Below are 14827 nucleotides of genomic sequence, written 5' to 3'. Positions count from 1 at the left end.
GTCCCAATCTCGGTGGTCTGGCGATATGTACATGGCTAACATGTCGGTGAGCGTGCGGTTGAACCTTTCCGTAAGCCCATTGGTAAGCTGTCGCGAGCTGGTGCTGCGTGTCACACGAACGAAGAATGTCGTGAACTACTCTGGATAGAAAATGACCGCGGTCGGTGAGCAGTTGACGAGGGGCGCCGTGGTGAAGGGTGACGTCTTGCAGAAGAAAATCGGTGACATCGGTAGCGCAGCTGGACGGCAAAGCACGCGTGATGGCGTACCGAGTCGTATAATCAGTTGCGATAGCGATCCACTTGTTGCCGGAGAGGGACGTGTTGGAAAAGGGCCAAGAAGGTCGAGGCCAACACGGTGAAAAGGTTCCGGAGGTATGTCGATGGGTTGCAGAAGACCGGCAGGCAAAGTGGAGGGCCTTTTCCGACGTTGACACAGGTCGCAAGTGGCCACGTAACGCTTGACGGAACGATAGAGAGCAGGCCAAAAGAAGCGATGCCGCACCCGAGCGTACGTGTGGGACACGCCAAGGTGACCGGCTGTCGGCAGATCGTGCAGTTCTTCCAGGACAGAAGAGCGTAGACGTTGGGGTATCACGAGCAGGAGCGGAGGGCCATCGGAGCGTAGGTTTCGGCGATACAAAATGCCGTTCTGGAGCACATAAAGGTTCAGAGACGGAGATCGGTTTGCAGAACGGATGCCATCAAAGATAGGTCGTAAAGATGAGTCGTGGCGCTGTTCGTTGGCAATATCGGCAAGATCAGAGATAGCTAAGAGGCAGGGCAGGGTCTCTGCGTCCTCTAGGTCAGGTGGTTCCACAGGGTATCGGGATAAACATTCAGCGTCCTGGTGATGGCGCCCTGACTTGTACACGACGGAGTATGAGTATTCTTGGAGGCGCAATGCCCAGCGACCAAGGCGACCGGTGGGATCTTTTAGTGAAGACAGCCAACAGAGAGCGTGGCGATCAGTGACAACAGCGAATGAACGGCCGAACAGGTAGGGTCTGAATTTAGCTACTGCCCAGGCAAGGGCAAGACACTCACGCTCAGTAATGGTGTAATTTTGCTCTGCGGCTGAAAGTAGGCGGCTGGCATAAGCGATGACTCGATCTTGACCCTGTTGACGTTGGGCTAGGACGGCGCTGATGCCATATCCGGAGGCGTCGGTGCGAACCTCTGTGGGAGACGACGGGTCAAAATGTGCTAAGATGGGCGGAGTGGTCAGCAAATGGACGAGGGATGAAAATGAGTTCTCTTGAGCAGGGCCCCAGGTAAAGGGGGTGTCGTTCTTCAGAAGATCGGTGAGGGGACGAGCGATGCCGGCGAAATCTTTGATAAAACGGTGAAAATACGAGCACAAGCCGACAAAGCTGCGCACATCTTTCGACGACCTTGGAAGAGGAAAGTCCTTCACAGCTTGAATTTTGATGGGATCTGGGCGTACACCAGAAGCGTCAACGAGGTGTCCGAGAATAGTGAGTTGGTGACAACCGAACTTGCATTTCGATGAGTTCAGCTGAAGTCTGGCGTTACGAAACACTGTCAGAATATTGGAGAGGCGCTCGAGGTGCGTGGAAAAAGTAGGCGAGAAAACCACAACATCGTCTAGGTAACAGAGGCAGGTGGACCATTTAAATCCATGAAGAAGGGAGTCCATCATTCGTTCGAAGGTAGCCGGGGCGTTACAGAGGCCGAGCGGCATGACTTTAAACTGGTATAAGCCATCAGGCATCACGAAGGCGGTCTTCTCGCGGTCCTTTTCATCAACGGCAATTTGCCAGTACCCCGATCGAAGATCAATTGAAGAGAAATATTTGGCGCCGTGGAGGCAATCTAAGGCATCATCGATCCTTGGGAGTGGATATACGTCTTTTTTGTGATGCGGTTGAGGTGCCGATAATCAACGCAGAAGCGCCAGCTGCCGTCCTTTTTCACCAGGACGACTGGTGAAGCCCAAGGACTTGACGAGGGCTCGATGATGTCTTTTGCGAGCATCTTGTCCACCTCTTGATTTATGACGGTGCGTTCGGCGCTGGACACTCGGTACGTACGTCTGCGGAGAGGAGCGGAATCACCGGTGTTTATGTGATGCGTCACCACAGAGGTCCGAGCCAAAACACGGCTATCAAAGTCGAAGATGTCGCGGAAAGATGATAAGAGGCACCTAATATCGCGAGCTTGCATCGGCGGTAGGTCAGAAGCGATCATGTCAGGGTAGTCGTCCGTTGGGTTCGCTGTTGATGGGGCCGCAGGCAACCGGCATTGCTGAGTGGAAGGTAAGCAGCTGTCCACCACTGATATCACACATTCGGCAGCAGGGCACAGCGTGGCGAGTGAGATGCCTTGCGGGAGCGGTTGGATGGATGAACCAAAGTTCAGGACAGGAAGGTACGCGCGGTTGGCCGACAATGTAAATACAATGTGTGGAAGCGCAATGCTGCGCGTCAGGGCGACGTCAAGTTCCGCAGTGACTACGTAGTGACCATCAGGTACAGGGGGAACAGATGAGAAAGAAATGTAAGTTGCGGCTTGAGGCGGTAGACGAACAAAGTCGACAGCACAAAGACTGTGTATAACTGGGGACGGCAACTCAGCAGAAAGAGGAAGGTCAAGCTGAACAACATTAGTGGCGCAGTCAATGAGGGCTGACTGCTCAGACAGGAAGTCGAGGCCAAGAATGACTTCATGAAGGCACTGGTCTAGAACAGAGAACAGAATGGATGTATGGCGGCCGGATATGGTCACACGGGCTGTGCATAGTCCAACAACATGAGGCGTTCCGCCGTCGGCAACGCGGAGAACGGCTTTGGGTGCAGGGGTCAGTACTTTTCGGAGGCGGCGTCGTAGGGCTGAACTCATGACGGATACGTGCGCGCCTGTATCGATCAGGGCTCTCACAGGCACTCCATCGACATGAATGGCGAGCAAATTATGGTGTGCACGAAGGGCTAATCGAGGATTTTGGGACTGGGGCTGTACTGCAGCATAACCTCCAGACACTGCAGCGTCTAGTTTTCCGCTTGCGAGCGTCCGTAGGGGCCAGGAGAGGAGCGACGGCGTTGGGGTGAACGAGACTGTCGACGCAGGGGGGACGGGGAGCGGCTGGAGCGGGGAATCTGGCCGTCGACTGTAGCACCGTGCTGGGCTTGAGGGGGCGTGTAGTGGCTGGGCTGTTCGTCGTCGCGATGGGAGCTGAGAGGACGGTATGTGCTGCGACGGGACCAATAATTTCGACAGTGGCGGGAGATGTGGCCAATGCGGTGGCAATGGAAACAAATGGGCCTGTCGTCGGTTGTCCGCCAGTCGTTAGGGTTTCGGCGACGTGGAGTGAAGTACGAAGGTCGTCCAGGAGCAATCGCAGTGATTTCGGGTGGTGGTGAAGACCGTACAGGGCTGACGGGCTGGAAACCAAGGTTTGCAAACTCTTGGCGGACGACAGCTTGTACCAGAGCGGTTGTCGCCATCATGTAGATGCAGGGGGGCAGGGGACATAGCTTCGAGCTCGCGTCGGATGATGCGGGTCACATTTTCTGGGGGCGCTGAAGTTTCCCTGTGTCGCAGGTCTTCACATGAAGAAGTCGCAGCCGTGTTGGGGAGGCGTGTGTACGGCTGGCTAATACGCCTGCTTTTGGCTTCCTCGAAGCGTCGACATTCCTTAATAATTCCGTCGACTGTAGTGCAGTTCTTGTATACGAGCAAGTTGAAGGCATCGTCGGCGATTCCCTTCAACACGTGGCCGACTTTGTCAGACTCGGGCATGTTGGCGTCAACTTTGTGACAGAGGGCCAGCACATCTTGAATGTACGACACATAGGACTCCGTAGATGTTTGAGCTCGGGAGGCGAGGTCCTTCTTAGCAGCAAGTGTTCGGCCGAGCGGCGGTCCAAACAATTCGCGGAGTTTCTCTTTGCACACGTCCCAGCTGGTTAGATGGTCTTCGTGGGTCTCATACCAGACCCGGGCAGTGTCTTTTAGGTAGAATATTACATTTGCGAGCATAAGGGTTGGATCCCAGCGGTTGTAGGTACTCACTCGCTCGTACATGTTGATCCAGTCGTCGACGTCAGTGTTGTCGGTACCAGAAAATGTCCCAGGGTCACAAGGGGGAGAAAGAACGAGTGATGTCATGGCCGGGGCTGAGGTTTGCTGGGAGGCGTCTTGGGTCATGATGAGGGAAGGCAACTGGCGGCCGCTGCGGAGCTCCGTCGTTGGTAGACGTAGGGGAAAGCCGCACCTCCACCAAATATGTTGCGGGAAAGAATATATTTACAAATAGGAAAGAACAGCTGCTAGCGGCACCGAGAACACAGTTCGAACTTCGTTGTCGTCTTCTACTCTTCCCACGCTCTTGGTCGTCGTCGTCGTCTACCCGCTTCACTATTTTATTTTTAAGGAGTTGCAAGCTGAAAACCTACATAGTTTTCAGCAGGATATTTTGCCCTTATTGCCTTCACCATGCAGGCGGGCAGGGGCCTTCTGTTGTGGCGCCCAAGCCGCCCCCACAGCCAGAGCACACACTGCCTGTAGGCAGCAAACCGGTAGTGCCTGAAACAATGCCAATGATTAGATGTAGCAAGCAGTACACAGGATGAAGTTGATCAGATGCGCATCCAAGTCGGGAGGGGACAGAATGTTTTGACCCCTAGCCGCCTCCTAATTTTTTTAATTCAGCCAGAAGAGTGCCTGTTCTGCATATTTACTCATTTGAACCAAAAACAATCATTCCTGTAACTACACTAAACAATGGTGACTTGAGTAAGCATGCACACCAAGGTTGAGGCCCAATGTTCACTCTTTTCTAGATGTCTCAAGCTGACCTCCCTTGTTGTTGCTAGTGGCTCTTTATTGATAATAAAAAAAATAACAATGGAAGCTAACGATGTTGCTAGCCGCGGCATCTGCCATCCAAACCTGAGCTGCGGCTAGCGAGAATAAAAGGACAGGGAGAGGGAAAGAAAGGGGGGAGCGATAGTAAGAAAGGATAGGTGTTGGGCGGCAATATACACTATGTACAATTCCATATATGGGAACCAAGTTCTACAACTCTGCTAAATGCTCCAAAAGCACACTTTTCATCACACTTACTAGTATTTATGTTATCACTGCAACTAAGGAAATTTATATATATAGGTGCCAGAAGCCCACTTCTGATAGGACAATCTCCTTTGAAATTTCGAATTGGCTCAGCAGTTGCTGCCAACTGCAATAAAGATAAATTTAAACCAGCCAAAATCCCGACGTACCTGAACCCGGACATGTATTAGACTAGCAGTCAATAAGGTCTGCCTTATTTTCAGCCGTTCCTGAAACTGTAAATAAGGTTCCTTTTTCTGAAAATGACAGCATGTAAGGTAAAAAAAGGTTCCATGCTTCTTATGCTATATAGCTCGTAATCTAATTCCTGAAAGGAGAATGAGTCTGTCTCCTGCACAGTAATGGGCTTTGTCAGTGCAAACTATCCTGATCCCATTTGTTTGCGCAGTGGACAGCTGCAGTCTTTTGCAGTGGTTATGGCCATAGCACACCGTGATTCCGCACTGTATACGAAGTTTTAGGCATTCTCTGTCGTTTTTTTTTAAATAGAACAGCACCGCATGCGTATGCGCTTTAGATCGCACTGTGGACAATAAACGTAGTTGCAAGAGCTAGCACCGGTAGCGTTATTACGCAATCCGTGAAGCTTGCAGTTGTACTTACTCGTTCGCGGTGTCGCCCATGCCTGGCTGCCGGTAATGCCGCATGTTTAAATATGCAAGCTGCAGCACACCCTCGTTCAGGCAAAGATACCCGAACTCGGGGTGCGCTGTGATGCAGTTCTGACCCGGCTGCTTTTTAACGGCGGCCGGGCATTCCCGGCAGCAGACGTTCTCGATGGCTGTCGGCATGGCAGCGCAGCCGTCGCACTGGCACCTTCGCAGAAAACGGATGTCAGCGATGCGTGCCACGAGCATAATAGGGTTCATATCACTCACCAGTCCACGTTTCCCACTCGTTGCCAGCCGTCCTCGGAGCCATCGGCGTCCGAGTCTTCGTCCGTGGTACGGCCGGACGGATGGCCACTGCAGCTACCTTCGGCCGTATCGCGCAAAGGCGTACTATCGTAAGAGATGGCGCCTAAATCTGCCGTCCGCCGAAGAATCTCTCTTTCAAGCTCTGTGAGATCGTCGATGTCCATCTCATCGGCTTACAAAAACACAAATGGCTGAACGTAGTTCGGCCAACAACGTGCGCATTTTCAAAAGTCACTCCGCGTATTACTACGTATTACTCCGCCGATGACGGAGCGGCAAGCCTCCACGGAACTGGCTGAAAGGCACTCCACGCGTTGGTAGACTCCGCCCATCGTATGAGGCCGAATTGAAAAAAAAAAGGCGGGAGCCGGACGTTAATTAGATTTAATTGAGGAAATCGGCCACACAGGGCAATAAGTCGCAGCTCCTAAGAATGCTGGGAACGTGTACATCAAGTTCCCGCGGCAAAAAGACATGTTCAGAATCCTCTTCAGTGCACCTTTAACTCCTCGAAGTGCCGTTTCGCGAGACGTCAGATCACTATTTTGGGCCATATCGTTGATTTCCAGGGGGTTCACCCTGATCCCGATAAGATCCGGGCCGTGAAAGACTTTCCCCTTCCCCGATCTTGCCACGACGTCCGAAGCTTCTTGGGGCTCTGCTCGTACTTCCGTCGATTCATTCAGGGCTTCGCCGACCTCGCCCGTCCCCTCACCGACCTATTGAAGAAAGACGCCACCTTCGTCTGGGGACCTGACCAAGAACGAGCCTTCTCCACTTTGATCGCCAAGCTGACCACCACACCAGTTTTGGCGCACTTTGATGTTGCGGCCCCCACCGAAGTCCGTACTGACGCCAGCGGCTACGGCATCGGCGCTGTGCTGTCTCAGCGACAATCCGGTCTGGACCGTGTCATCGCCTATGCCAGCCGCCTTCTTTCTGCGCCCGAGCGCAATTACTCCATAACAGAACGTGAGTGCTTAGCCCTTGTCTGGGCAGTTGGCAAATTCCGTCCTTATTTATACGGCCGCCCTTTTACGGTTAAAACCGACCACCATGCGCTATGTTGGCTCTCCTCTCTGAAGGACCCTGCAGGGCGGCTTGGGAGATGGGCATTGCGTCTGCAAGAGTATGATTACACCGTGACTTACAAGTCTGGCAGGTTACACCAAGATGCCGACTGCCTCTCCCGTTACCCCATTGGCCAGTGTGACTTGTTTGGCCCTGCCACCGAAGCCGACCTGTTTTCTATCTCTGTCCTTGCCAACATGGGCGAAGTGTGCCAGTTTTGTGTCGGTTTTTCGCTCTCAACAGTGGAAAGGGTTCACAGGATTGGAAAATTCAAGCAGGGGAAAAATCGGCCGATTATAGCTCATTTTTCTTCGTTTAAGGAAAAAGAGAGGGTTATGCAAAACGCAAAAAGCTTCAAAGGCACAGGAATGAGCGTGTCCGAGGATTATTCGGAGACATTAAGACGCAAAAGACGGCATCTTTGGGAATTCGCAAAAGGCAGAGCAGGCAGCACTGATAAGGTCAAACTCAAGCTAGACATGCTGCTTATCAATGACACCAAATACATCTACGATGACGCCACTAACGAAGTTGTACCCTTTGAATGACCACATGACGGTACACTCGCGAGGCTTTCATGTCTGGTGGTGAATTGTCGTAGCGTCAAAAATAAGATTGATGAATTCAGTAGCCTTCTCCATACTGTCAAGCCATCGGTAGTTATTGGAACTGAATCATGGTTGGCGAGCGATATCGGCGATGGTGAGGTATTTCCAGAATCGTATGCATGCTACCGGAAAGATCGCAATAGCCATGGAGGGGGTGTGTTCATCCTGGTCGACAAAAAAATTCAGTCATCCCAGATAAACATCGATTGCGGATCATGTGAAGCAGTATGGTGTCAGTTGAGGCTCCATAATGGTAAAACCTTATCTATCTGTTCATTTTACCGGCCACCCGGAAATGCATTTCATCCCCTTATAACACTGACTTCTTTGACTGAATTAATTACAACTGATTTTTTAGTTATTGGCGGTGACTTCAACTTGCCTAACGTCAACTGGCACCAGCAAGCTAGCATTCCAGCAACCGGGGGGCTCAATGAGGCTCTGGTAAATTTAATGAACCTATTTTCCTTAAACCAAAATGTTCTCAAACCAACTCGAGGGGAGCATATCTTAGATCTATTATTCACAAACGAACCTGAACTAGTTGAGTCAACAATAGTAGTGCCGGGAATTAGCGATCATGAGGCTGTCATATGTGAATTAAATTTAGAAATCGTGAAGGAATATTCTAAAAGTCGTCGTGTCTACAATTATGAAAGGGCCAACATAACGGAAATTAATTTAGCACTAGATAGTTATTATGTTGTGTTTGAAACTATCGCTGAAACTAACGACGTTGCAGAGCTCTGGTCATGCTTTAAAAGAAAAGTTTTCGAGCTCCGTGACCGCTTTGTTCCTTCCTGGATATTAACTCCAAAAAGAAAGAGAAGCAAACCATGGTTCAATGTGTCATTAAAAAGGTTGTTAAAACGAAAGCAGAGAGCTTACAGAGCAGTGAGACAGAATCAATCTACTAATGGATTCCATAAGCTTAAATTACTAACAAATGAGGTAAGATCTGCACTGAAACAGGCGAAGAAAACGTTCTTTGATTCATTTCATATTAACATCAGCCAAAATCCTAAAGAACTTTGGAAATATATAAAAAGAAACAAAAAGGATAACTTATCTATTCCACCTCTTCTGGAAGCTGGAACAGAAGTCAGTGATGCTGCAGATAAAGCTGAGTGTTTCAATGCATATTTTGCCTCAGTGGGCGCATTTGTTTTTCAGTCCCGGACTGTCCGGGACTACTTGCGGACTCGAGTCCGGTATTTGTTTTTCTCGGGCAGCCCGAAAGCTCCGCCCACCTGCTTGCATCGCCATAGCAACGCGTTCGTTTTTAGCCTATGGCAGTCCGCGGGCTGCTTGGGGCTGCTGAGAAGGCAGCAGACGATAGCTGCGCGCCGCGCTGGCAGCCATATTAAGTTAGACTCCGTGTGCATTTTGAGTGCTTTTCGTGTTCCTGGAGGTCGATATCATGCGTTAAACCTTCACATGAGCTCCGTAGCTCCTCTCTGAGCCATCGCAAGACTTTTTGTTCTTGCATCTTCGTTTATTTTCTTGAAATCCACCGCACACGGAAGCGCGTTCGGAGCTGCGAGCGCGTATTGTTTGCTCGTGTCGTCAAGAGGTTCTTGTTCGCTTGTTTTGCCACATGCTGTCTGTACGCTTACCTGAAAGCATCGCAGGTGAACCACTCGTATACTGGAGCAGCTATAGAGCTTGTTGTCAACATTTTTGCGGAGGCTTTCGTCTATCCGCCTTTCCGCAACGAGTTGGGCTACTTTGTGCGAACTTCGCCGCAAGCAGTAGCGGCGAGCATACCTCTGAAGCTGAGTTCTATAATGCGCCTACGCTAAGCTGACAGTACAGTCTTTAAATCGACTCAGTATCATGATCGAGCGCACGGCGTTGCTTCGGCGTCGTAGTGGCCGTGGCTTGCATCGTCTGCTAGCAGATGACAGCGTCCTTGTACGGTAACCGAGGGGGAGCCCGGCTCTGGCGCCGTGTTCGAAAGCAGCCTATGGCAAGTAGGTCATGTGACCATGAGGCTTTTCCTGTCCGAGAGGAAGCCGAGACCTGCCAGCAAGTAGTCCGGGACTGGAAAAACAAATGCGGCCAGTGTTTTCCAAGAAAGCGATAACCACCAGCGGTTCAGCCTCGCCCGTCACGATTACAGCCTCATCCTCAGAAAATCCTTTTTTTAGCTTGAATGGCATCAAGATGCTACTGGACAGGTTGAGCACTGCTAAGGCTCCCGGCCCGGATGGTTTGCCAAATGCGCTTCTTCGGGGGTGCTCAAGTTCAATAGCTCCATTCTTGAAAATAATATTTGAAAAATCACTGGCAGATAGTTCCCTTCCGGACGATTGGAAAGTCGCTTCAGTAGTTCCGATATACAAATCTGGCCCTCGAAATAAAGTGTCAAACTACCGTCCTATCTCACTTACCTCAGTTCCCTGCAAACTTATCGAACATATTCTGTATTCAAGTATTATAAAACATCTTGAAACCCATGGCTTGTTAAACCCCTACCAGCACGGTTTTAGGAAAGGATTGTCGTGCGTCACACAGCTGACCGAATTCGCCCATGACATTGCCAAAGCCTTAGATGCCAGCACCACTGTCGACTGTATCTTTTTAGACTTTCGTAAAGCTTTTGACACCGTTCCGCATGATTTGCTTATACAGAAATTGTACTCTTATAATATTGATTGTCGCATAATTGCCTGGGTAAGTGAATATCTGCACGCGAGACGTCAGTTTGTAATGGTTCATGGAGCTGAATCTGATGTTGTTGATGTAACATCAGGCGTCCCTCAGGGTTCCGTCTTGGGACCTCTTCTTTTCTTACTGTACATCAATGATATCACTGAAAATATAGCGTCACACATGAGGATGTTTGCAGACGATTGTGTTCTGTATAAAATTATAACATGTAATGCTGACCGTGATGTCCTTCAAAACGACCTTGACACTGTTCATAAGTGGTGCGAAAAATGGAAAATGAATCTAAACTTGGACAAAACAGTGTGCATGGCGTTTTCGAGGAAACGCACAAAGCTAGTACCCACATATACCATAAATAATGCAAATCTGAAAATAGTTGAAGAATTTAAGTATTTAGGTGTATATTTCACGTCATCGCTCTGCTGGCATCGGCACGTTGGTTATATAGTTGGAAAGGCCTGCAAATCCTTAGGATTTCTCCGCCGAAACACTCGTTCCTTCCCGCAAGCTACCAAAGAACTCCTTTACAAAACTTATGTGCGGTCAGTGTTGGAGTATGCTAGCACAGTGTGGGATCCTCCTACCACAGGTGACAAAGAAAAACTTGAGAAAGTTCAGTCCTTGGCGGCTCGATACGTACTTGGTAAGTCATGTGAACGCAACTTCAGTGCAACAATAGCAAAAAAAGTCCTTGTTTGGGAATCGCTAGAACAGCGGAGAGCTAAGCAGAGGCTCAAACTCTTCCATAACATATACTACTCCCACATTGGCATTCCACGCGAAACATACATTTTCAAACCATATTACATATCCGCACGCCTTGACCATGATCAAAAAGTACGTGAATACAAGTGCAGGACGGCAGCATACAGCGACTCTTTTTTTCCGAAAACCATTCGTCAATGGAACCGTTTGCCGGCCGTTGTTACTTCCATCTCATCAAATGAATCCTTTTATACCGCTTTGAACAGTGTCACGTCATTTCATAGCTAGACGGTGCGTCGTTACCTGTGCCCTGCTTCTTCGTTTCGTGCGTTCCACTGTGTATACCTGTGTCTTCCTGTCAATGCGCAGTATACCTGCGTGAAATACACGTTTGAAGTTTTTTTTTTATGTCTACTGCGTTGGTGCTTTCTCCTAAAATGCACGTTTATTGGGTGAACAACACAATTGACTTTCTTGTACCCCAAATTCTGTACATAGATGCGCATTGCGTCAATTTTGTTCTTTGCTTACTTTGTGAATGCTTGGGCTGCTGTTTCTCTTTTTTTGTATTTACCTGCATTTATGTGCTGTGTTGCTGTATCAACCCCCCCACTGTAATGCCAAATGGCGCTGTGGGTAAAAGATAAATAAATAAACAGCGCCGCGATGACGATTTGCGCTCAATTATCGACCGCCTCAATTCCACTCCGTCTGATCCCTCGATGCGGCGCTTTGTGCTCTCTGACGGAATCTTGTATCACCGCAGCCTCAATCCGGATGGCCCCAACCTTCTACTAGTTGTCCCCAAGCACCTTCGTCCTGCTATCCTTCATGAACTCCATGATCTCCCCACTGCTGGCCACTTGGGTGTATCGCGTACATACGACCGTGCGCGACGTCGCTTCTTTTGGCCCGGCCTGTTCCGCTCCGTACGCCGCTATGTTGCAGCCTGTGATGAGTGTCAGCGCCGGAAACGCCCTGCTACTCTCCCAGCTGGCACACTTCAACCTATTGACGTGCCCCCCGAACCTTTCCATCGCGTCGGCTTGGATCTTCTGGGTCCGTTTCCAGAGTCCACCTCCGGCAACAGATGGGTTGCAGTTGCCACGGACTACGCCACCCGTTATGCGATCACGCGGGCACTGCCAACCAGTACGGCTACAGATGTTGCGGACTTTTTGCTATACGACCTTATATTGCACCATGGTGCTCCCCGCCAACTTCTTACAGACCGCGGCCGCTGCTTTCTGTCCAAGGTTGTCTACGACATTCTTCGGTCCTGCTCTACTAAGCACAAGCTCACCACCGCCTATCACCCGCAGACAAACGGACTTACTGAGCGTCTCAACCGCACTCTGACCGATATGCCCGCTATGTACGTTTCCCCCGATCACCGCGACTGGGACCTCGCTCTCCCGTATGTTACCTTCGCATACAACTCCTCCCGCCATGATACTGCCGGTTACTCCCCTTTTTACCTTTTATACGGCCGCGAGCCCCAATTGCCTTTGGACACGCTACTGCCTACTCCTGCTGCTCCGTCCTCTGAATACGCCCAAGACGCCATTGCCCGTGCTGACTACGCCCGTCAACTTGCACGCTCCCGACTTCTCGCCTCGCAGGCCTCCCAGCAGGAGCTCTACAACCGCCGTCACCGCACAGTCTCTTTCTCTCCTGGCTCCCTCGTCTTGCTTTGGTCCCCATCTCACCGCGTCGGCCTCTCCGAAAAACTTCTGTCCCGTTATGTTGGCCCGTACCGTGTACTGCGCCAGGTAACCGCTGTCACTTACGAGATCGCTCCGGCCTTCCAGCACGCTTCCTCCCGCCACCTTCAACGTGATATCGTCCACGTCTCTCGCCTGAAACCCTACCTCTCGCCATGCCCCTCAACGTCATCCAGTACACCGTGACGGTGTTTTTCCGGACGGGGGGCCATGCAACGGATATTCACAGAAGACGATGAGAAGGAAGTGCCTGACTGGTGTGCGCGCGCTAGTGTTCGGTGTCTCCTGTGTTGTTCGCTCTGCGCTCCGGTCGCCCTTGCTTGTGACTAGCCTTTCGGGCAACGTAACAATATCCTTGCGCAGATATATTCTATTCTGGAGAAAGGTGTTGCCGGTTTACACCATTCTCTTCCTATGTGCCTATGTAAATATCGATAGAAGGAATGTGATAGTGAATGGACATAATAAATAGTTGCATGCCGGGATGTTTTTTGGTTGTTCTGAAAGAAGTCAATGTTCTTCGTGGAGTACTGCATGCAGTGAGTTTTTGGGCAGTGGCCCGTCATTGTTGACAGCGCTGGACTGCACGTTGGATTCATGAAAATTTGACATAGACGGGTACGTCGCATTGCTACAGGATACAAATAATACGCTGACGCCTTCCAACTTGTCGGATTTCTATAAAAAGGCGGTCATCATTTACAACGAATGTCAACCTCTTTTGTTAGCTTTCTTTTCCACTTTTTTTTCCAGCTTTCTTTTCCACTTTTTTTGTGTGTGAAATTCAGGTGTGTTTGTCTTTGGCAGCCGGCCGTGTATTGTTGCGGTTTTTCTCTCATTCCTGTGCGAAAGTTATAGCATGTTCATAGCACAGAAGTTTGTTTTGTGTGTAATGTAAAGTTTAGCGTTTAAGCAACATTAAGAAAAAAAGAGTGTTTCTTTTAACCAACCGCGGTGGTTCAGCGGTTACAGTGCTCGGCTGCTAGCCCGAAAGAAGCGGGTTCGATCGCGGCCGCGGTAGTCGCATTTTGATGATGGCGAAATGCTAGAGGTTCGTGCACTATGCGAATCTTAAAGAACCCCTGGTGGTGCAGATTTTCTGGAGCCCTCCACGACGGCGTGCCTCACAGCTTGATCTCCTTTGGGACTTAAACTCCTTAAAACCATAATTTGTTTTTAACTTGCTCGCACTAACCGGAACTTGCTTTTTCGTTGAGCGTCTCTGCTCTTCTGCGTTTATTTCCTACTAATGTTTTTATTTTCTTTTTCTTGTGAAGTGTGCCTTGTGCAGATATGTCATAATTCTAGGTTGTAGAGTAAAACAATATTTTTATGGGTGCCCTGTTTCTTGCGCCCTGTTTTCATAATAATGTTTTGTCTTTGCTTTTTTTGCGACGGAGGAAGAAAGTCACGCTGATAGCTTGACTTTTATTTCCTCTACCGCTTTCCGTTGCTCAGCTATAAAGTAAAGATGATGCTGTTATTATTGAAAAATCGTCTTGTGAAATTTAGAAAAGAACCTTACTCACCTACCACGTAGTAGGCGTTGCTTAAAACAGCTTAGGGAATATTCCCAAGCACCAGTTTGAAGAAGCGACCCTGCTTGAATGACGTCATGTACACAGACGCCAAGGAAATGGCGATCGTATTGTTTAAGCAACTGGCGGGGGTTGCCTTAAAGTGATGTGTCGGCAACAGCTTTGACGCAGCCACTTAATTTAACAAAGGTGTATCTACCACTCTGCCACAAGGTCCGAGTCTTCAAAAACTTCAAGAGAAGTGTTGCCACAGCTCTCCCCTCCTTGCTGAACTTTTAGGGCACATGATGCGAGACACATTTTTATTCGGAAGGTTTATTCTCCTCAGGTTGCACAGGAGTTTCTCACGCTTGACACAGAAAGTTGGGGTAACTATATGAAATCGTACACATCACCCAAGACAGTGCAATTTACGCACAAAGGTAAGACAGAACGGTGTATCCTGTGCAGCCATAGCGGCGCGTAGCCGGAGTTGGTGCGCAGACAGTAAAATTG

The 14827-nt window shown here is 49.7% G+C and overlaps 1 protein-coding gene across 1 annotated transcript; it reads right to left on the bottom strand.

The window, feature by feature from the left end:
* Positions 1 to 4390: 4390 nt before the first annotated feature.
* On the bottom strand, positions 4391 to 6336 carry LOC149362801 (uncharacterized). The gene is made up of 3 exons (XM_089568381.1): positions 5975 to 6336; positions 5700 to 5912; positions 4391 to 4547 (listed from the first exon to the last, which is right to left on the bottom strand). The coding sequence occupies exons 1-3, from the start codon at positions 6175 to 6177 to the stop codon at positions 4391 to 4393; spliced, it is 573 nt and encodes a 190-aa protein (XP_089424507.1). The 5' UTR covers positions 6178 to 6336.
* Between the last annotated feature and the right edge of the window lie 8491 nt (positions 6337 to 14827).

This window comes from Amblyomma mixtum, chromosome 2, assembly GCF_055824585.1.
Source record: "Amblyomma mixtum isolate Tamu chromosome 2, ASM5582458v1, whole genome shotgun sequence".
Classification (NCBI taxonomy): domain Eukaryota; kingdom Metazoa; phylum Arthropoda; class Arachnida; order Ixodida; family Ixodidae; genus Amblyomma; species Amblyomma mixtum.
This window is presented reverse-complemented; position numbering and strand designations above follow the sequence as displayed.